The sequence below is a fragment of the Corvus cornix genome, chromosome 6, assembly GCF_000738735.6.
Source record: "Corvus cornix cornix isolate S_Up_H32 chromosome 6, ASM73873v5, whole genome shotgun sequence".
Lineage (NCBI taxonomy): Eukaryota > Metazoa > Chordata > Aves > Passeriformes > Corvidae > Corvus > Corvus cornix.
In genome coordinates, this window is record NC_046336.1 from 16468670 (window position 1) to 16491206 (window position 22537).

Here is a 22537-nt window from a genome sequence, read left to right on the forward strand (position 1 = left end):
GGCAGTTTTTTAAACACATCCTATAGAGAAAACTCTGACCACATTAAAAAAAAAAAAATCCTAAATAATCCACACTGATATTCTACTTCCGGAAGGAGAATCCCTTTTAACTCCATCAATTGCAAAGGAAAATAAACAAATTGATACCCATCCACAAGGCGCACATCCATCGTCCCCGCGCCTCCGCAGGGACCCCGCACAGCCGAGCTGCCGCAGCCCAGCTCGGTTCCCAGACTCCCTCGCTACCTCGGAAGGGGGCCGGGGTTGCGGGATGGCTTTGTGGTACCGGCTTTGCGGTTTCCTCGAACAAAGCGCGAGTGTTTCGGGCAAGTCCCCGCGAGTCGGTGCCGTCGGGGCACAGCGTTCCCGGCGTGTCCCCGCGCTGTCCCCCCGCGGGCGGCGGCCGGGGAGGGGCGTCGGCGGGGGCAGCCCCCGAGCATTGATAACCCCCGTGCCGGGCCCGCCGCGGCAGCCGGGGAGCGCGAAGCCGCCGCACGCCTGTCCCCGCACCGCCACGCACCGCACAGCGCGCCGTGAGTGCCTCGGGACAGGGCGGAAAACACCGCGGTGCGTGCGGGAAGCCGGGTGCGGGGGGAAAGGACGGGGTTGCCCGTAGCGGGGTCTGATGCCGCTCGCAGCTGCGACGCCGCAGCCGGCGGGTGCGGGCTCCGGCTGCTGCTGTCCAGTTACGGCTTCCCGGCCGGGGTGGTCCCGGGGCAGAGCTGGGGATGGACGGACACGATCTAAAAGCCCCGGGGGTTCCGAGCCTGGAGAGACGAGCCCGCTCCGCGCCCGGCTCGGGCTGGCGCGACCCCGGGGGCTGCGCTCCCGCCGGGGCACCGCCCGCCACGGTCCGTGTGTCCGCAGGGCGCGGAGGATGCGGCGGGAGGGCGGGCCCCGCACCGTGACGCGCCGTCGCTGAGGCACGCCGAGGATGAGGCTGCCCCTGGCGCTGCTGGCCCTGGCCGCCCTGGGGGCCGCCGGCGGCGGCGCCGCGGATCAGGAGGCGGCGGAGGAGGCGCGGGCGGGGCGGTTCTCCACGCCGGAGCGGCACCGGTGCCGCTGGGAGCTGCGCTCGGCGGCGGGGGCCAGCGAGCTGCGGCTGAGCTGCCGGCCGGCGGGCGGCGGGGCTCTGCGGAGCTGCGCCTACCGCGGGGAGCCGCGGCGCTGCCCGGCCTTCGGCGCCCGCAGCCGGCAGTACTGGCGGCAGATCCTGTCCCGGCTGCGGCGGCGGCACCACCCCTGCGCCCCGGGAGCGCCGCTCAGCGCCCGCCTCTGCGGCCCGGGCCGGGCGCCGCCCGAGGCGCAGCTGCGCCTGCTGCCCGACGCCGGCCCGGCCACGCCGGCCCCCGCCCCGGAGCCCCCCGAGGAGCCGGGACAGACCTACTGCGCCGAGCGGTGGCACTCGCTGTGCAGCTTCTTCGTCGGCTTCTGGGAGGGCTGAGCCGCCCCGGCCCGCGGGAAGGAGCGCGGCCGTCCGGCCCCCGCACCCGGACGCTCCTGGCCTCGCCTGCCCTCAGCCACCGCCGCCAACACCCCCGGACTCTGTCCGCTCTCTTCTTTTACTCCCCAATAAAGCGGTAACTATTTTGTGACAAGAACCTCGCCTAATTCTTTGTCTCGTCAAAGCCCGGTAACACCTGCAGCTCTGTAACAGTGTGTGACTGACCCGGGTGAGAGCACCTAGGCACAGCTCGTGCATTCAACTACATTGTCGTTTTTCAGAGGACATAAATACGAAGACGGTTGTCCGTCCCCCCCCGCCCCCCCCAAATCTGTTTCTATGAGCTTAAAGTTTAAAGTTACGCTGGAATCACCCAAGTAGAAAACCACACATTTATACCAGAATAAGAGACAACTGAGACCTCACTAAACAACAAGTCCTAGAAAATTTTTTCTTGCTGACAGAGTTTTCAGAAGCTATATGAACCAGCCCTGTCCTATTTCCCACAGAACAGTTGGTCAACTGTCTCCAAACAGGAGCTTGAACAGAGCTGGGTGAGAAGCCAGCTGTGAAAAGGAAGATTAAGAAACTAATAAGCATCTAGGTACACAAACTGGATTTAGGAGATGAATGATATTTCACCCAGCCAATGGCGTAGTGTTGAAGTAGGCAAGTTGTTTTACCAAGGAGAAAGAGGGGTTTGAGATGTTAAATACTTTATCCACACAAAACGGGGTACATTTTGGTAAGGAAAGCTGAAGTTTTCCTCAGCTGCCTGGGGTCCTACACAGCCCCAGACACCTACCCATGACCAGGAACAGTTGCAGACTCTTTCTGTACAGTTTTAAAGAGGGCTGTGAGAAAGCCACCAAGAAGTAATAAGGATCTGCCCAGTGGCTCTCACGAGGATCTGGACTGTTGCATGCAGCTCTTGGTGCCAAGGCAGTTTCATTTACAGCAAATAGCTGGATAATCCTCAGCAGCACTATGCAAAAAGCTCCATCATCACTGAGTGTGATTTGGATGACTATATTTTTTTTTAACGACTGCTTGCTTTTCCTTCATGTGTCTGTCACCCAAGCAGCCACAAAGTGGGCTGCTGGCCAGAGCATTGCACAGTACCTTGCAATAATGCTCAGCTTTGTTTTATTTCCATGGCCCTGGCATGGCAGCTTTGTGTAGTGCTGCTAGAGCTTGCATTTCTCACCATCAGATGCAAAGGTGGAACACCATGGCAACCAAGCTGATTACCCACATCACTCTGCATTTAAAAACCCAACCAGGAGCTCTGAACAAATGGATTGTTTACCCAAGAGGGAGAAGAAAGAAGAGGATCCCTTGCTCTATGTTTAACCACAATATTCCCCTGAGTCTCCAAAATAGCTCAAAGTCTTCCTTTTAGCACCACTAACTAATGAAATACAACAACCCAAGAGACTATATTAATTGCATTTACTGTGGCTAATAACACCAATGCCTAGTGCTGAATAGCAAACATATACTCAGTTTTTCTACTGAAAAGCTGATCTGCACATCCCAAAGGCTGGAAAACCATTGTGAGACCCTCCAATCTGTTTTTAAGAGGGACGATCATAGCTTTTTGCTTCCTATTTCAGCATTTTCATCCTCTCCCACGACTGGATAACAGCTGCCACCACAAGATAAGGCACCCAAAGCCAGAAATGCTTTGCAGTCAAGATCTTCACTTCCAACAGAAACTGTTCCTTTCTAGTCCTGTGGCAGCTCCACAGGATGTACATGTTATGCTGCCCACACCCACCCCCAGATTTATTTCAGACCCCCAAATCTGCGCCTGCACCCACCCTTTACCTCTGCTCTCCCACTGCAGCTCTAGCAGCCCTTCAGGACTCTTCTGGTTCCTGTCATCCCATCCATCCCTCCTCGGTGCCTCCTGACTGTCCTCAGAAAGAAGAGGCAGTGTGGCCAACCTACCAGACCCAAACCCTCACTGTTTATCCTGTAGGCCTGATAAACTCCTTCCTCCCTGAAGAAGGTGGTTCTGGGCATAATTAACCTTTCCCACATGCAGCTGCTTCTGTGGTTGTCATCACAAGGGTGCTGCCAGCTGATATATCAGGACACTAGGTCTGTTTTTTAAGGAAAAGCATAAGCTACCTTAAAACAAAAACAAATTATTGACATTTTAGCTTTGGGAAATTGAATTCTGGGAGCTCTAACTCAGGAAGTTTTCAGAGGCAAAAAAAAAGAAAATTTAAAAAAGCATTTTTTTTGCCATGTTGCACACAGCATTGTTTTCTTTCCTCTGGCTGCTGAACTCATCTCAGTATCTAGAGGTTCCAACAGAATCTCAAAAGCTGGCAATTCCATTTATTGATTTTCCTTTGGAGAGAAATCAATGATTCTGAATCTGGGCATGCAATTAATGTGTCTGGCTCTCTTTACACACAGAAAGCCCTTGATCCTGTTAAATAGCACTAATCTCTTTCATCAAGTTCTGATTTTGAAGGAAGAATTACAAGATGTTACTCTAATTTGCAAGGTGAAGGAAGGCAGTAAGCTGTCTGGCTGTGTGTAGCAATCCTTTTCTATAAAGTGACATCAAAAATTAATAAATGGAATAACTCTTTCATCACTGTCTGAGCAGAGCTTTTCCCAGGATGGGTCTGGAGTTGCAGACCCCAGACTTTGAGTGGTTCAGTCTTTAGTCTCAGTCCACACAACAGGAATTACTCTTTCCTGGGTTCTGCACTAGGCACTTCCTTCTGGAAAATGCTGATTTTCCCTCTCAGTCATGTCTTCACAATTCCTCTGAATTCAGAGGTTCAACAAGTGAAAACTGCTCAGGCAGTCATAGTTCAGCCCTCAGCTCTACCAGCTGTACTTGCCTGTATTTGCATATTTAATATTTCCACATATTATCATTTGACATTGATGTTTCCTACCTGAGTTTATGACCAACCTGTGCTGGGGCAGCCTGCAAAGGGATGCAATGTTTTTGGAGATTTGTGGTGCAATTTAAAAGCCATCAGACTATTAACAAATAAGAATAAGGAGGAGGCACAAAAAGAAAAAAAAAAAATGAAAAAGGAAAAAAAAAGCAACTATTCAAGTCGGAGCTGGTTGGATAACCGAACCTGAAATCTTTGGGAATTTCTCTTTAACTGCCTCTGACATATTTCAGGCCTCCCTTGTGCTGTGAGCCCTAAGATTTACTGTAAAGCCAAGCAGCACACAAGGTGAGTGAATGGCAGGCTTTGTCAATTTGCCGAACAACAAATCCCCTCCTTTGTAATAATCTGGATTTTTAAGAATTCCAAGCTCAGTTCATGAACACAGTTACATGAAAGAGGCTTTTAACCATACAGTTACAGAGTTTAGATTAACTCTCCCAGACCTCACACTCCTTCCTTATGTGGAAGGGATCTGTTAAGTACAAGTATGTATAAAATATCTACAGCTTTAGAAATAATTTCAGGGCTTAGCCTCATCCGGTCTGGGCTGTGCCTTGCGAAGTGTGGACAGTCTGCACTGCCTCTCAGAAGGCAGATATTTTGCTCAATTTATTTCAAGCCCTCAGCAGATAAATGATGCACATTTCTTGGAGGGGGGAGGGCATGAGAGGGGAGGCAGGTGCAGCCCGAGCTCAGCCCACATCCCTGATGGCTGAATAGCGGCACAGCCCGAGCACCGGGCTCTGATGGGACCCGCTCCAGCCTTCCCTGGGCAGCCCCATCTCCCCCAGGCTCTCACGGCCCCAGCCAGCAGGGACAGACACTGAGGGTTGGCCCCCAGGGTCTCAGCACCCCAGGGAAATACACAGCATCTTCACTTACATAAATAAACAAACAAACAAATAAATGTGTATATATTAAAAAAAACCCAAAATATCTCTTTATAGATGTATTTCAGAGCTCTGTCCTTGCTGCTGGCCCTTGCACCCTGGACAGGCACATGCATTTATTTAACAAGGGCTCTGCTGCCTGCTGGGGCACACACAGCACCATCCCACACCAGCACCTGGGCGTGCAGTTCACTCACTCATTTTACACCCGCTCTAGAGCTGTTGCATCAGCCTGAGAAGCTTTTGTGTTAATCTATTAGAGGAAACCTAGGAATAATTGCTCCATATAAAGTAAGACTTTTTAGAACTAAGTTATAGTTAATTTTAGACTCTAACATGGCATTATTTTCTGTTTTGTTTGGCATAAAATGAGAAAATGTTTGATGGAAGTGTCATGGCAAAACACAGAACTAACTAATATCTTATTACATGTTCACAAAGTACTAAAATACCTATTTAACAGAGGAAATCCGTAGGACAAAGTCTGGACCAATTATAGAGATCCAAATCCTAAAATGTTAAGTTCTATGTAATATCTACTTCAGTACACATTCTTAAGCTAATAAAAAATGTCTTAAAGCATCTTATTCTCCAGATTATTTACCCCTATTTAGTCTGACTACTGGACTCAGCAGATATTCTCTCATGAGTAAACGAAAGTCTTAGGTCCCAAAATGTCTATAGGGCTTGAATTATTGATTGAAAAAGAGCAAAAAAATCCCACAGTAATTTCTTTTTTTCAGACTGCAGTTGTAACAAGAAAATACATGAGATGTATCATCCTCAGATGATACATGCATGAAAAGCAGGAGAGGAAAGTGTAACCTTTTAAAGCTGTGCTTCTTTTCAGATTAAAAAAGTACTGTGCACTTCCCAAAGTCACCATCCTTAGCAGCAGCATGATTTGCACTAACAGGAATAAATATAGCCTTAACTCCAAGTGTTTGCTGCTTCTTTTTTAAGAGCAAAACCTTCCAAAATTATGAATAAATTTATCACTAGTATTCTTTTGATGGGAAAAGAGTAACAAGACAGCCACACAAGAGAGTATTATTTCATGTTAGTCGAGACAAGATGTTGAGGATTTAGAGCTGATCTTTTGTTTCTGCTCAAAGACAAATGGTATAAAATTTATATGCATGCTTCTGTCCTGACAGCAAAGGGCTTCAGCACGACTCTTGCTGAGACCTAATGGCTCTTGGGGATGCTGCTCTCTGAAGTCCCTCGGCATGAAATGGTCTCTTGCAATTCATCTCCCGTTAATAGCAGCTCCAAGACTAGTCTTTTTTTTTTTTTTTTTTTTTTTTTTTTTTTTTTTTTTGAGTTCTTTTATCCCTGGCTGAAGCTGCCTGTGTTCTCATTGGAGCCGAGAGGGTGTAGTGTGAAGGTTTTCTCCTCTCAGCTCTATTCTCTCGCAACCCTCAGCAGACGTCGGGACAAGCTGGAGGCCCTATGGCAAGCGGGGCCTGATGTCATCCCACCCAGCACGGGGCCAATGAACGCCTGCAGCCCCCGCCCTGTCACACATGGACACACCGACAGCATCTCAATGGCCTCGGGGCCCTTTGGAGCTTTATCGGGCCATGGCAAATGGCAGGTGCAACGGGATGGCTTCTTCCACTGCGCGTTCCTGAGCTGGGAACTTTGTGGTGCCGTGGTCATGTAGGACAACAGCAGCAGAAAACAAAAAGTAGTTTGGTTTAAAAAGGAGGTTTTTATAGACCTAAGGGAGATAAAGCTTCTATTTTCACTTCTGGGAGGTGAGGCCATGTGCAGGGGGCGCCTATGGGGACAAACACATGACTGGGACACCAAGCGGCTCCATCTGGCCCTTTCTGCCAGCACTAGGCTGGTGGGGAGAGCCCAAATCTCCTGGCATTGGTTGCCTTCCTCCTTTTAATGTGGCCATGTGGTAAACATGGCTTAGTAATGAAATAACATCACAAAATTAGGAGTATATGCCTAATGCTACCACAATATAATCTGTCACATCTTGGTCTGCTTGTTACATAGGTCCTCCTCGCCTGCCATGGTGGTGCAGACGTTTCACTGCCTTCTTCATGCTCTTTGCTGCCTCAGGAGATCAGACTCTGATGCTCATGTATGTTTCCACCTCTCTAGTTCCTCTGCCCACAACCTGATGGAGTGGTGGGACTCTGAGATGCTAATTCCCTTCAAATTATTCAAACTAAGGTGCCAGTATGGAGTAGGCTTCTTGAGGGAAATTTGGAGCTAACCCCTGAATGAGGTTAATGAAAATATTTCCATCACACATCAGTTGCAGAAGTCATTTGCACTTGAGAGGAAGCACCAGTTAATTTTAAATCAGTGGAAGTGAGAGTAAAAAACTGGCATACGTAACTTGGAAAATTAGGCTGGAAAAGTCAATTTCCTGTAAAAGGATAGCTCATTTATTTTTTATTGTTACAGTCTAAGTAAGGAATAAGTATATATAAATACTCTTTGTAAATTTGAAACAGTGATTTGTTGGATGCCCTCTCTTTTCTAGGCACTTTGGGAATCCTGTTCAGCACATGCTTGTGCCGCTAACCCAGTTATCCCACACAGGCACCCCAAGGCTGGGGAACATTGCTGACGCCATCACCTTCAGCCAGCAGAAGGTGTCCTTGCAGCTGGAAAAGGCAGCCTTGTCCTTCTCCTTGTTTGCTGCTGCACATGTTGCTACATCAGTGCAAGTGTTTATGCAGCCACATCAGAAATGAGATCAGGGAGCCAGGCTGGTTTGAAGCATTCTGGGGCAGGAGTGGTTTCAGCTGGGTCAGAGCCCCCAGGTGCTCACATGACCCCGAGGGAAGGATGGCAGGGGAGCTGAAGTGGGAGCCAAAGACAGCCAAGCCTGGCTCTTTCAGTGACAGGACTATAATGGTGCACCTAAGATGCATTTTACATCCTTCATTATCACTTCTACCCACCCCAATGGCTAAGAGCCAGACTGGGGGCTTGAAGGGATGATGGTCACTCTTGGTGGCCGGTGCTCTTGTATGGAATCTTCCAGTGCTGGCCATGCTCTCGCCCCACCAGCTCTGCCATCCCACAGGGCCCCACCAGCCCTCTCTTCCTCCCCTGTTGTCAGCCTCGGCCTGGTGCTGCCTGGGGCTCAATGTCTCCAGCCAAGACCCTTCCCTGCCCCCCAGGAAGAGGCTTTGTCCTGTGCCACCACTCAGGCGGACCACTGGGAGCTTGTGAGGAGTGTGTGGCCATTGTCACTCAGCACACAAAGCAAACTGAAACCATCTCCAGTCCAGTGACAAGCACAAACAATATTTTAGCAACACTGGATGATCACCATTGGAAAAAAAAAAAATCATGCTGTCTAAGTCTCGTGTGGGGAGGGGGATGAAGGGACAGGGATTTAAGGCCAACAGAGTTTTCAGGTAAGTTTCTATTAATTAAACTAACCTTTCCAAGACCTTCAATAATTGCTTGAGGCTGTAGAAAGGTAGTTTCTGTCAGATCTTCTCTCTTTAACTCCTAGGGACAACTTTTGTGGACTCCCATAGAAAAGCGTGATCACTCAACTTCGTGTGTGTCTGTGTGAGCTCACCCCAGGGAAGAGCATCCTTTCTTGAGTGAAACGGCTTTTGCAACTACTGCTGCTCTTGAGTTGCATTAAAGTTGTAGCTGGAAGAAGTCAAAGCAAGAAGTATGATTTCTGCTGTGTTTGTTTAACCAACACAGCTGTGCCACTGCCAAGACTGGAAACGTGTACGATGTAAAGGGAGAAAGCCCCCACTGCCTCCCAATCTATTAAAATGAGCCACCAACACAATACTAATGTGGTAAGTCAGGGCAATATGCAAATGGCTGCATGTCCCAGAAACCCTAATCCTATCAAGAATGCAGAAGATGTTAATTTGACCATCTTTCACAGCTCATAAATCTATCTGTAGCAAAGCAAGGCTGCCAGATGTCATCCACTAGCACTTCTTTGAGGCTGGCAGTCTCCGCATAGATGCCCAATCATGCTTCAGTAAAGACCAATAAAGAGCATTGTTCATGTGGCCTGAGAGCAGCTTCTCACATTTTGCTACAATAGAGGAAAACAGTGGGAAATGTGAATGACTGATTGGCAGAACTGGTGGTCTTGGTTTGCCCTGCCTTCCACATAGGGAGCTGTAGATTTCACATGCATTTTTCATCAGCATGCAGATTAGTCTACCTTGTTCTCAATAGTTAGTGGTGTATGTTCCCCAACTTAATTTTTTGAATCCTAAACTATAAATACAAGCTGGACATCATTCCTTTTCTCTCAGGCAGATACTCCTTATTTATTTCAAGCTACTTAAAAGAACAAGCAGCTTTATTATTACGTGATCTTACTCCTAAGATTTAACATCGAGAGTAGAAACATTCTATTTCAAAGCAAGCAAAGGTCTGTAAATAAAATACCTCTAGAACCATATACTCATTTTATCCTTCTCAAATACAAGCTTTAAAATTACCAGTTGCAATTTTGCTTCTTTAATGCCAGCCAGAATTAATCTAATTTTCACAATGAGGGTGGTAAAACAGTGGCACAGGTTGCTCAGAGAGGTGGTAGATCCCCCATTCCTGGAAACATTCAAGTTGGACAGGGCTTCAAGCAACCTGATGTAGTTGAAGATGTCCTTGCTCATTGCAGGGGTTTGGACTAGATGAGCTTTAAGGATCCCTTCCTACCCAAACCATTCCAGGATTCTATGATAATTTACTTTTAAAAGGTGTATATTGAAAGCACCACAGCAGATATTTTTGTGTGAAGTTACCTGGGAGCAAGGTGGGTGAACCTTATTTTTATGAACTGAAATGCCTTTCAGCTTCTCAGTGGATATCATGACTATCACAGAACTCCATGTCAAATCACTTCATGACAGAGTTGGGCTAAAAAAAGAAATGAAACAAAATTATAAAGAATGATGCAGAGAAACAGGAATTTCCAGCAATAAAAATGACATGTGACTGTCTGCTATTACAGGTACAGACATCCCCATGGAAACTGCTGTTCATTTAAGATGTGTGCATTCCTGTCACAAGCCACCCACATAATTTCATTTTAGATCATGAACCTGCAGCCCCACACAACAGATTTCTCATGCTTCTTCAGATCAGACAGAGGGTGTAGAGAGGGGGAGGCTCTGAACCGAGAAGCTGAGGTGCTTAGTACTGGCAAATCTCTGCTCTCTGCAACAATGGAGAAGGTGCAAAAGGCAGCCAGTTAAATAAATAATTCTGATGGGTCTAAAGAGACAAAATGCTACAAAAAAGAAGAAACCTGAATAAAATCAGTTTTAAAACTAAAGGACATAAGGAATTTGCTTGGGAAATCCTGGTTGCATTTTACTGTTAGAATTAGATATGACAGGGGATGATATATTGTGAATATGAGATAACTATTCTGCTTGATAATCTTAAAACACCAGTATTGCTAAATTATGGTATAAATATAGTGCTAAGTAATTTTTCTGAGACTAACAGAATTATGAGGCAAATGTGTGTTTACAGATATAATTCATTATACTAAAACTAGTAGGTCAGTGAGTCCAAACCCACTATTTTAACAGTATGTTAAATAGGTTAAAGATGCTGAACCACAAACTCCACAAAATCTGTATTCAGTCTGTAACAAAATCTGTAAATTCAGTCCAGTGAAGGAGGCATATTAAGAACTATTTTGTAGTGTTTTTTTTTAAAAAAAGGAGAATATGTTATTTATTGATATTGCAATAAACCATCTGTAGTACATAACAATGCATCCTATTATACAAGCAATAATAATTAAGCTATTAATTGTACAAAGTCACACCATTATTTGTTCTTCTTTACAAAAAACTAAACACAACTGAAACTTGATATATGAAATATTTAACTCATACATTTTGTTCAACTGCTTTACTGAAAAGCTAGTATTTCTGAGAGAGAGGAGGGAAGTCTCAGAAGACAGAGAGCAGGCATACCTAAAGCCATGAATTTATGGATCATTTTGTAGAAGTCCTTGGCTCCTAAAATTTGTCACATGTACAAGGTTCTCATATCTCTTGCCAAGTATTGTTGTGATTTCAGTATTTCTGCTGGACTATGACCCCACAGCAGAAATTTTAAGTACATGTGGTACTTACAATAAATAAAACTATCCAAAACTTTAATGCATATCCCTGAATAAAACTATTTACAGTAAGTGTGAAATTTTCCTTTTAACTGAAATATTCCACTTAACTGCTCCAGTCTGAAATTACTACTATTTCTTTATCTTATAAATATCTGTTCTTTTTATTAGAGTTCTCAAATTTATAATTGACTAAGAACACTATTAATAGCAGTTGGTATTTCAGAAGTGCTTTGGAATATGGTCTAATACACAATTACATAAAAAAGCAGGTTTCCATATTTGTTGAATCCTATCCATAATGGGTTATTCCCATTAGAATTCCCCCCGGGACTTATATGTTCTGTGCTAGCATTGACGATTGCTTGAAATGAGCTAGCTCATCATTCTGCCTCTCCATCTCATTTTGAGTCTGATTATACAAATGGCAAGAGGCTTTTAAAGTTACTCAAAATGCTTACATGGCATATATATGTAGGATGTTGGATAGAAGGTTCACTGTAAGTTTATTTCAGAAATTCAGCAATCTGACACACTTAAGAGCAGCACATTTCTCTAATTTTGCCTCCTTATCAAGACTCTTGGTGCCTTTCACTCTAATTTAGCCTGGAATTTTTCAGACCTTGTGGTGTACTGCTGGCCAGATTTTCTCTGTTAATGCAGTTGCCACCATTCTGAGATGCTCAGTCAATTACACACACCCACACCCCTGCTCCCTCCTTTTTTTTAAACCTTTGTTTTCAAGATCTGTTCTGCACCTTTAGAAATCCACCTTGTGTGCTAAACGGTTCTCCATGCAGAGATTTACTCCCAACAGAACATTTTCTTTTCTTATGACCTGTGTTTTTGCAGTTTCTAGTGCGCTTTCACATTCCTAATCTTTTGAAATAAGCTTTACCATTAGTCCATTTAGTTTGAAGTCAGATTTATTTCACTTTTTGATTATTGGCTTTAGAATCTTTGCATCAAATAACACCTTCTACACAATGTGTTTCAATGGCTTCATATTATTACTGGAACTATACTATCTGTAAAGTTGCACTTTTTAATGTATTTTTTTGATTATCTATAAATCTTTTAGTACCCAACTGCTAAGTAGGTTTTTTCCCTTAATACTAAATTAGACTTTATTTTATGAAAACAAGTGCTTTAATGAATACTTGTTATTCAAAGTAAAGCTCTTTAATTTCAAATCCAATTAGTTAATTTCACGTTTGCAATGCTTCAGTAAAATACTTTCAAACAGGGAACCACTATCAGACATTGGTCATCATATACAGGTTTATTTATTCAAAGATGGCACTTTTGGACTGCTTAATAGCTCACTATTATTAATTAAAACAATACTTAATGTAACTGCTGTCAGCTTCTACTTTGACTAATTCAATAATTAAAAGCTATTAGACACAATATCCTCATCAGACCATTGGGTCATAAATATTATATACATAAATTGATTTACTGTTACTTGTTTTTTGCAACAAAATCTCTTTCCTCCTTTCACAGGATCACAGAATCAAGTAGATTGGAAAAGACCTCCAAGACTGAGTCCAACCTACTTGCTTAATTTATTTACCTGCTTAATTTACTTACCAGCTTCTTTATCAGCCTAGAAAGAAATTCAACTTCTGTACACATCTATTGATCTATGATGCCCACAGAACCAAAAAACGGAACAAATTTCTTGTTGTGAAATAAGCTTGCAAACGCATTGCTGGCAAATGCTACCTTTTTGAAAAGCAACTGGACAACACAAAGGCAGACACCTCTAGCCCTGAAAAGGGCAACTAACTTCCAAGTCCATTTCCCAGGGTACCAGCTACTCTATTCAATATTACTCCTCCCCACATTTACCACCCCAGATCTGTACACAGTATTAGCAGCTGACATGAAGCTGCTTTTCCAGCTACAAAAGGCCTCTATCGCACATTCTTAGGCACTGGTGCATCTTCTTTTGCTCCTTAAACAATTTACAGTTATTTTAAATGTTAAGGTTTGCAAATACTACCACTATGATCTTTTGAAAACTCTTAATGGTTCTAACTTAAAAATTCTGCATGCGTTCCCCTGGCTGCACTTGTCAGGAGCCACTCCAATCACCTTTGCTACCGCCCAGGAAGACCCCAGCTGAAACCCTCATAAATGTACCAGTTTTATCAAGTTTGCAGATGGAGAGATGGATCTGACCTCCATTTCCTTTGAATGTTCTGGCTGCATTAAAATCCCCACCTTCCCATATACATCCTACCGCCATACAGAATCCAGGTGGATAATTTAATGTGGCATACTTTGTTCTTACACTGTCTACTGGGGGTTTTCAGCTCGTCTCTGATAATCAACGCTTCAAAACGAAAGGTCTGAAGAACTACTGTGCAGGGCATTTGCCTTTGGTATTTAAATCCTATTTCTTTTCTTGCACACACTTTTTCCCAGGTCTAACATTAATGTTTTGACTTGGCTGCAGATTTCCCCTTCTAAAACATGTGTTTTTCTCAAGATGAGCCCTTTTGAAATCCCTGTAATGTCTACACATAAGTGTTTGCTTTTTAAAGTCAAACATAAATTGGGAAGCTGATGTACCGTGATTATCTTGGCTCTTCCTAACAATTACATTTGTTCTTCCTACCATGCCTTTTCACTGCTTGTAGAATTTGCCTTTTTTTGCAGGTTATTATTTCTTCTATAAAGAAGAATCTCTCACTTGCCAACCTTGTCCTTTTTAGAGCAGAACTTACTACCTTCAAACCAGTCATCTACATGCTTTTTCTTTTTATTTTGTGTACTGTTCTGGCTGCCTGTAGCTTTTTCTGATCTAGTGAGCCACAGGAGAGGGAAGAAACCCCTTAATACTCTCAGAAGCACGATTGCTTATGCTTGCTGCACAGGGGCAAGAGGGACACACCTCCCCTTAGGCACTTGACTGTAGCACTTCCCTTGCTGGCAGCACCTCGACCTCCTACTGCAACTTAAGCACAGCTCCAAGAACCACAGAGGGGCAGACCTCAGTCAGTCTCACTGCCAGGTCACCAAAGGCAAGAAAGCAGCCTTGGCTGCTTCAAATCAACACCAATCGAGCCTCTGTACCATTTTTTTTAAACTGGAATACAGAAGGAAAGCCACCCATGGAGCTGTTTCCAGCGAAAGAGAAAATCCATTGTACTTACTAAGTTCAGGAGATGGGCCAAAGAAGGGGAAATGGCTCCTAGGCTGCAGCACCCTCACTGGCAATGATGCTCTGCTGGAAAAGACACTTTTAAAACTTTTTTTTTCAGAGAGTGAGCAAGTGTGTGTGTACTCATAGATATACACACACACAGCTAATGAGCAAGTCCAGGGTAGAAAAGACAGCGGCAACTCCTTTATACACAGTCATTTGCATTCAAAAGGAGTGCCAACATACCTCTTGAACATGCACTGTATGGATAATCCTAACTTTTTCAATTATATATGATAGAAGAGTGTGGATGAATTGTTTTTTGATTTCTAAGAACTAAAGTCTAACTTATGAGTAAATATTTTAAGCAAAGATCCTAATATTTTCAATTTGCTTAGTTGTACCACTTGTTTTCATACTAGTTACTTAACTAAGCAAAAACCAATCTAATGCAGAATGGAAAGTTAATGTTAATTTTTTACAGCCTAGATAGGAGGAATTTTCAGGAGCAATTTTATCAGAAGTTGTGTTCCCAAGACCCTTTAAAGATTTTCACTACCACTGATCTTACCAAACATTTGCTTTCCTGCCCTCTAGTGCTTATGTCTAAGTCTTCTATACAAACCTGGTTTTGGAAACCTACCACCATATAAATGGTCCTAGTGAAATAAAATTACTTACTTATTGCAACACTACCAGTGATCTAAACAGTTCCTTCTGTTGTTGCTCCTGTATCACACCAGTGCAGTTATCTGAAAGGTCAGACTCTTTAGGTTACTTTTCATTTTACAGAACCAATGTAAGCAAGTTTTCTGTCTCAGTTCTGGACCATATAATGGAGTTCTAAGTGCACAAATTGAAGCTTACTTCTGGGTTTATTACTAACACATTTTCACTCCTACCTATAGTTCTTAGTTAGCTGTATACCAAACTACAGGTTTCCACAGCATTTACAGGTTTTCACCCACATTTAAAGCTCTTCTGTGTAATGCAATTAATTTTGCCTCCAGTGATGCAGTTACAGCATTGTGCATGCTTACATTTAAAACAATGGGTTAACACACTACATCTGTAATTACTCCCATGCTACCAGAAAACCAGTGAATTAAATTTATTTAGTGTTAAATGGATATGGAATGTCATACAGTACATGTAAAGACACTTCAAGATGGGTAAAGCAGAACTAATTGCACAAGGAATTAAAGGTTCACCTCAACAGTCAGTATTATCAAATCATTACAGCTTCCATCTTCAGAGTGCAAGGTATGTCATGCAAAAAAACAGCTCCAAAAATCCCCAAACAGACAAAACCAACATTGTGGTACCACTTAAAATGCTATCATACCACAATATTTTACAAGACATTAGGTGATCATTCATATAGAATGAAGCATTTTAGCAGTAACAAAAAAGTTTTAAACATAATTAACAGATTTTGCATGAACACAAATTCCAGCATTACTATACCTAAGGAACAGGCAACATGCTGGGAGAAAGTACCTAAAAATCAAAGCCTTTTTTATTCATAGCCAATATTACTTTCTGCAAGAATTCTGCAATCTTATTATTCAGTTTCCTCACATAACTGGGTAAGGTTCAATACATTTTTACATAGAGCATAATCACATAACCACCACATCAGCAAGAGGATTTCATTATCTTGACCAGTTACTACATTTAAAATCATGGTAAGATAACATGCCCTGCAAACAAATTGTCTTCTGGGACAGTGTTCTGTATGTAGAAATATTAAACAACTAAAATATACTCCTACCCACTTTAACCCCAAGAAAATTATAATTTGTATTTACATATTTTTGAAATATGTAGGTAAAAACTGCAGATGGAAGAAAAGCAGAATACACATGAGAGCTATGACAACACTGGCTGAAAGGATGGGTGCAGTCAGGAACCCTGAGTGAGACCTGGACAGGGGCTGTACCTTTTGCACTCTTCCTCTGTCGAAGGCGCCTCACCAGGGCTACCAAAGGCAGCTGCTGCTGTGGCAGAGCTGCTCCTCCCCTCCCAGCTGGCTGAGCTGGGAGCAGAACCGTGCAGCCCAACCAGTTCCACTCAGCTGAAAGCAGACAAAACACACTCCTACACACCTGCTTCAACCACAGCTTGCATGTTAGCATGGAAGAGACACAGGAGATGACAGGATGGCTTTTAACATTTCCACCTTGCAATGCTCATATTCTGAGGGCACCAACAGGTAGACTGATCTACCAAAATAAGCATACAAAAAAGGCCAAGCTGTTTGCCCTCCTATTAGGAATAAACTATTTAACTTCCTGGCTTAAATGTAAGCAAGAGAAACTCAAGAAAGAACTTCTTGAGGTTAATTTTCCATCTACATTCAAAGAAAATAATTTACTAAAACTGTAACTTGCAAGGTCTACTAGCCTTGAAGTGAGGATACAGGTTTTAACTATACCTATAGTTAAATAAAAAACTTCAAAAGACATTTTACAGAAATAAAATATGCAACTCTAGGAAGTAGGTGGAAAACCACTTTAGTATTTGTATGGAACATTCTATTTTCATAGCCCATCATTCTCAGGAATGTGTATTTCATAAATAAAAATACAGAACAAAAATTCATGTATTCAATCTAAAGTTGGATACTTCTACACTTCTTCAGATAAAATTTGCTTTTTCCCTCACAATTAAGTGATAAAACCTGAAAAAAATTGACTTTTCAAATCTAACTTGCATGAGAAAACACAGATGAACAAACCAATATCTGGGAAGAACATTTTGTACAAGATTGCAGTTCTAAAACACTTATATTACAAAGCAATGTAAATAAATACCAGGCTAGTACAAAAGCTCTTATTTACAGTTTTACAAATGAAAACGTTTTCAGTGTAAATGCAGTGTTTTAAAGAACACAATATTAGTAAAATGAGTTCCTATATAGACCATTACAATTTCTGCTAGATTTGAATGCAGTATTGTATAAAACCATTGTTTCAAGTTAATTTTTGTTTATAATTTAGTACAGCCAAACCCCAGTTTATGCCTGGAATGGTATCTGTTAAAGTGCTGAAAAAGAGGACATTTCTGCAATTTTAGAAAAACATACTGTACATTATTAAAGCTTTATCAAGTCAAAACTGATGTATTTTGTTCACATTTGCTACCACACCACCTGGGAATGGGAAATTTTTCAACAAAAACTTGTAAATTATTGGGATGGCAGCCACTGATATCTTCGCATCCAAAGCCTGATGGTTTCCCACAAGTAACTCGTCTTAAGCTTCAGTGGTAGCTTCAGGTTTCATAATCTGGTAAGTAATCAAGTATTCTGGATAAGCCTGAAAGAGTGACACACACATTTTTTATTACGATTTCATTCTCTGGATAAGTTCAGAATGTTTGTTAGAGAGGAGAATAAATTATTTGTAGATACAAAAATGCTGCTAGCAAGGATTTTCTTGCTATTTTCTAAGCCCATGGGAGACTTTTCTCTCTCACAGAACAGGTAGCAGAGTATGTAAACAACCAAACACCTGCAGCCTTGAAAAGTCTTGTTTATGGTATAGTAGAAAAATATTTTGACAATGGATGTTTTAGGATTTTAGCCAATCACCCCAAGGGGTGGCTGATCCTTTGTCCAATTAGACTATGAAGAAAAAAGTCTATAAAAGAGTTTGTAAAATAATTAAATAAATCAATCTTGCTGCACAATTCCTGCCTGCTGAATCTTCTCTCCTCCTCCCTACGGCTGCGGGACACGGGGATATACCCTGGGGTTGCAGTAATAATTACTGATGCCAAAGGAAAAAAGGGCAAAACATCAAAGGGGAAAATCTTGGACCCATCAGGAAACATGCATCCTTTCACCTGCAACCGCAGCAGGAGTTTGTTCTAAGACAAAAGCAAGCCCTAGCACCTCAAACCTAGGAAAAAAACCCCCCAGTGCATTACATGCCTTTGAAAAAGACAAAAGAGAGTCTGCAAAACCACCCCAAAAGCTTTTACCTGCTCTCCTCTGTAAATGACATATTCTGCCAATGCCAATCCATTTACACTGGGCCGCCCAGTCACTGAGTGATGTCCTGGGGGAGAATGAGCCATTTTCATAGCACTGAACTGCAGGAAGGACTTGCCCAATGTTACACGACAGAAGAGCAACTGCCTGTGTTGAAAGGGAAAAAGGACCATGAACACACAATGCTTATGACCTTGAACCTTGAAGCCACTTCAGTCAATCTTTGTGGTTCATAAAATTCTCAAATTGTTTTGCCGAACAAAAGTTACAGTCACTTTGGAAAGCTCTTTAGCCCAAGGAAAGGGTTGGTAGTAACATGGAAAAATGTTTATCTTAGTTACTGAAAACAGCATACTTAACAATGGGCTCAGAGATTGCCACCACCTTTTCTTTATCTGTTATTTATTTTCATTTGTTTGGTTTTTTTAGAAAAAGTTTTCTATCCCCTCCTTCCATTAATCATCCTGACAACATAATTCACAAGTGTTCTAATGCTTGATTTGTATCTAACAGCCAAGTCAACATCAAGGCCAAGTGCAAAGTCCAGGTCAATGCAAAATACCTCAGATCAGCATTTGTCAGTTTGTTATGTTTTCACTATTACAAGATTCAACAAGGGCTCTTATTTCTGTACATATGTACCTACTGCAATGACAATAGAATCCTGACATTTTTATAGACTAATGTTATGTACCATTTTACTCTGCCAAAACTTCTGCTTTTCTTTCTCTTTGCAGAAAACAAACTAAAAACCCCTTCTTATTCAAAACTTTAGAAAACATGAAAAGGCTCTGACATCCTCTGTTAACTCTCAAAGATGATTCTCATTATTTGAGAGTTCCAGAAAAGAGTAAGCAACATGAAAAGCAGCAGAGACTCAAAGAAGGATACTGGAAGGATGACCTCATACTTGTATACCAATGCAAAACAGTATGCATACAAACACAAGATATTCTTCTGGTTGAAATGACTGCCACCACCAAAACTGACTCCATGACCTATGAGTTTATTCTGAACTGATGGTGCTGGTAAGACGTAACAGGTGTTTATGTTGAAAAGTGGATTCAAGAACTTAATTAGTGGCAGAATCCCCAAATCCATATCTATTTCAGTGTTTGAAAAAGCAGTGATGTGGGGCTGACTGTTACAAAATACATCTGTCTCAAAGAAATACTGCATCTGAATATCTCTGAATTTCTCCTTTCTCTGTAACAGGCAACGAACTAAACTCTCATATTGCTCATCTTTCACATAAGCATCTAGCAGATCCTCTTCACTCTCTGGTTCCGTAGGTCTGATTTTTGTATTAAGGGCAAATATGTGGTTCAATGCACTGAAGATGGTTGAAAATACTTTAGGACTTAAAATGTCAAAGTTTCCTGAAAGTTTCTGTTAGGCCCAGAATACAGAGAAGGTCCAAGCAAATCTTTCTTCAGAAAGAGACTGCTGCATTGATAATCTAGGACTATCAAAAGCAGAATCAGATTCTTTTGAGGTACTTACCTGTGGCAAACATAACAAGATCTATCTTTGTGAATTGGACATCCAGTGCCACCTCCAATTCCATACACATATTGATTGCTTTTGGAAGAATTTTCAGCAAAGTAAATCCCAGCTCCAAACATGCCACCTATATAGGCATGTCTCTCATCAAAGCCTTTGTGAATGATTGCATTCACAAATGGGGAGCCTAAGAGAAAGGAAGTAAAATATTGACAATACAGTACACAGATTTTTGTATGTGTCACAATCCAATAATTCGTTCCCACTGTGTTGAGAACTACGTAGCCTTCCTTATGAAGATGTTTTGTGAACTTTGCTCATCAGGATAAACTCTGTATTTGTGCATGGACGAGCCTCCAACAGGCTTTAACTTGCTAATGGTAAGTTATCTTTTCTGGATAAACCCAAGAAAACAACAAAAAAAATCCCACCCCAAAACAACCTATAACAGAATGAAGTTTGATCTTTAATCACTTTGGTCATACAGCTGATAAAACAGACTCAAGGAATAATTTCTTAAATGTTTTTCTCTTACATCTTGGTCTCCCTTCGGGGAGAGACAAAGAGATGCAAATTTCAGAAGAATGATACAGTACATTGTATCATTCCTTGTGAAATACAAAACTCAAGTAAAACCTAGAACCTACTTCCACTGAGGAAATTTACTTTGTTTGAGACAGTAGAAACCCTTCCATAAAGAGTGCTGCTGACGAAATAAGTTCATAAAGTGCATTTCAACATCTCACCATGAAACAACATCCTTTCATTAGCATGGTTATGATTCTCTTCAGAGACCTCTTTCCTCCTGTGAGTGTATCTTTCCCATAGTTTTTTGTTGCATACTTTCTGAATCTGAAATGGTCAAAAAGAAACTGAAAAATTCTGCTCACTTTACCAGATAGATGTATATCCTATAGCCACTATACTATAGTACATTTACACTGCCACTTAAACAAGAATACGTTCCTTGGGACTCAATGAGACACAAATTGGCTTATCCTGCACAAGCTGATTGTTGTAGTAGGACAAGTAAATAATAACTATATGCTTAAGAATCAGTCAATTTTACACAGCTCCTTGTTAATAATCCTTAAATGAAATACTCTCCAATTTAAATTTAGCAGGCTTAGTCAGAATTCTTCTTGATGACAAATCACTAGTAAAGAGATCAATCAGTTAATTAAGAAATGCCTTCCATGAAGACTTACACTTCTAAAAGAAAGTAAATTACAAAGCCCCTGCAGAGGTATGCTGGGCATTGCAAAGTCTTGTGCATGTAGGTTATGTAGGAATAGCACAGCAATTCCACTGGGAAAACTGTAACTTCAGAATAAAACTTAGTAGTACTGACTTGCAAATCAAAATCTTTATGATATTAACAAAAATTACCATTACTTCAGAGGGAAAAATACATAAATACAAACCAAAATTCCATTAGATTATTTAAACTTGTCTACTGGCTGTTTTTTTACGCTTGTCTGTCGCTAAATCAAGCCAAAGTAAGAGTTCAAAAGTTTTGCTTTCACTTCTTGTGGTTTTTTCCTGCCATTCTCCCTCAAAAGAAATCCTCTTCTGTTTCCTATAAAACCTTCTGCCTTTTTCTTCAAAAATTCTGCAGTTTTCTGTGAGATCCCTCTATGCCAATTTCTCATAAAATTTCTTGCCATTAACCCGTAAGTAGCTTTTCCATAAAAAATTAGTCTTTGAATTTCCCTGGAAAACGATCTTTATCCTATGAACATCTCAGAATGGCACATCTTGTCACAATATAGAACTCAAACAAGTGTAGAACATTTTATGGATATTTTACTTTTAGACAAAACTCCAAAGGTGTAAAACCACTAGCCATAAAAAAACAACAGCCACCTTTAAGATGTTGTATCTATTGAAGACTCCACCAGCATGTCCTCCATCTCTGTGCTCTCGGACAGTACTCTGCATCTGAAGATTAAGAATTTAAGGAGGATTACATTCTTTCAGAACACATTCAACACATATCTCCTTTAGACAAGTCAAATAAGGAAAAGAACTAATTATGTATTAAAACAATTAAAAATTGTAAGAGGAACTTTTAGGCAATGACTGTATCTTAAGTAATGCCAGATTTTGTGGATGCATATGGTTTTTTTTTCAATGATTTTTTGTTTAATGTATTTTGACTGGTCCATGGTCTAGTTTTCAAACTGGAGAAGACTGTCACTAATCTCTTTACAATTGTGTTTCTTCAGAATTTTGCCTAGTGTGATTACGACTCTTTTAAATCACTTCCTTTCAAACTGCGTATGACAGACAGGCAATCCATTGGTAGCACAGAATTTATATTACATTGAAGAGATTTGATATATAATAGAGGTTTTAAAAATAGTACAAGCAATAATAATATAAGTAAGAAAACAGCTACAGGCATCATGAACACAGATTATAAGTAATGCAGTCAAAGTTGGGAATCTGAAGTATCCTTATGCAAGCTTTTGTAAGCTTAGTGATGTTTACTGCACTGTTAAATTGTCTAG

The 22537-nt window shown here is 41.7% G+C and overlaps 2 protein-coding genes across 3 annotated transcripts in view; one reads left to right on the plus strand and one right to left on the minus strand.

Moving 5' to 3' along the window:
- The first annotated feature begins 459 nt into the window (after positions 1 to 459).
- Positions 460 to 1601, plus strand: FGFBP3 (fibroblast growth factor binding protein 3). 2 transcript variants are annotated; one of them, XM_039554111.1, is made up of 2 exons: positions 460 to 533; positions 868 to 1601. In XM_039554111.1, exon 2 carries the CDS (start codon positions 935 to 937, stop codon positions 1442 to 1444), a length of 510 nt encoding a protein of 169 aa, XP_039410045.1. In that variant the 5' UTR covers positions 460 to 533; positions 868 to 934; the 3' UTR covers positions 1445 to 1601. The 2 variants fall into 2 exon arrangements, with proteins under 2 accessions (XP_039410045.1, XP_039410044.1); XM_039554110.1 differs by having other exon boundaries at positions 481 to 567.
- Positions 1602 to 15611: 14010 nt separating this feature from the next.
- The window catches only part of TNKS2 (tankyrase 2), a 29353-nt gene continuing 22427 nt past the window's right edge, over positions 15612 to 22537 (minus strand). Inside the window, 5 exon segments of the mRNA XM_039553616.1 lie at positions 15612 to 17844; positions 18512 to 18668; positions 20025 to 20211; positions 20771 to 20876; positions 21891 to 21965. Coding sequence (XP_039409550.1) covers positions 17782 to 17844; positions 18512 to 18668; positions 20025 to 20211; positions 20771 to 20876; positions 21891 to 21965 — 588 coding nt within the window. The 3' untranslated portion in view covers positions 15612 to 17781.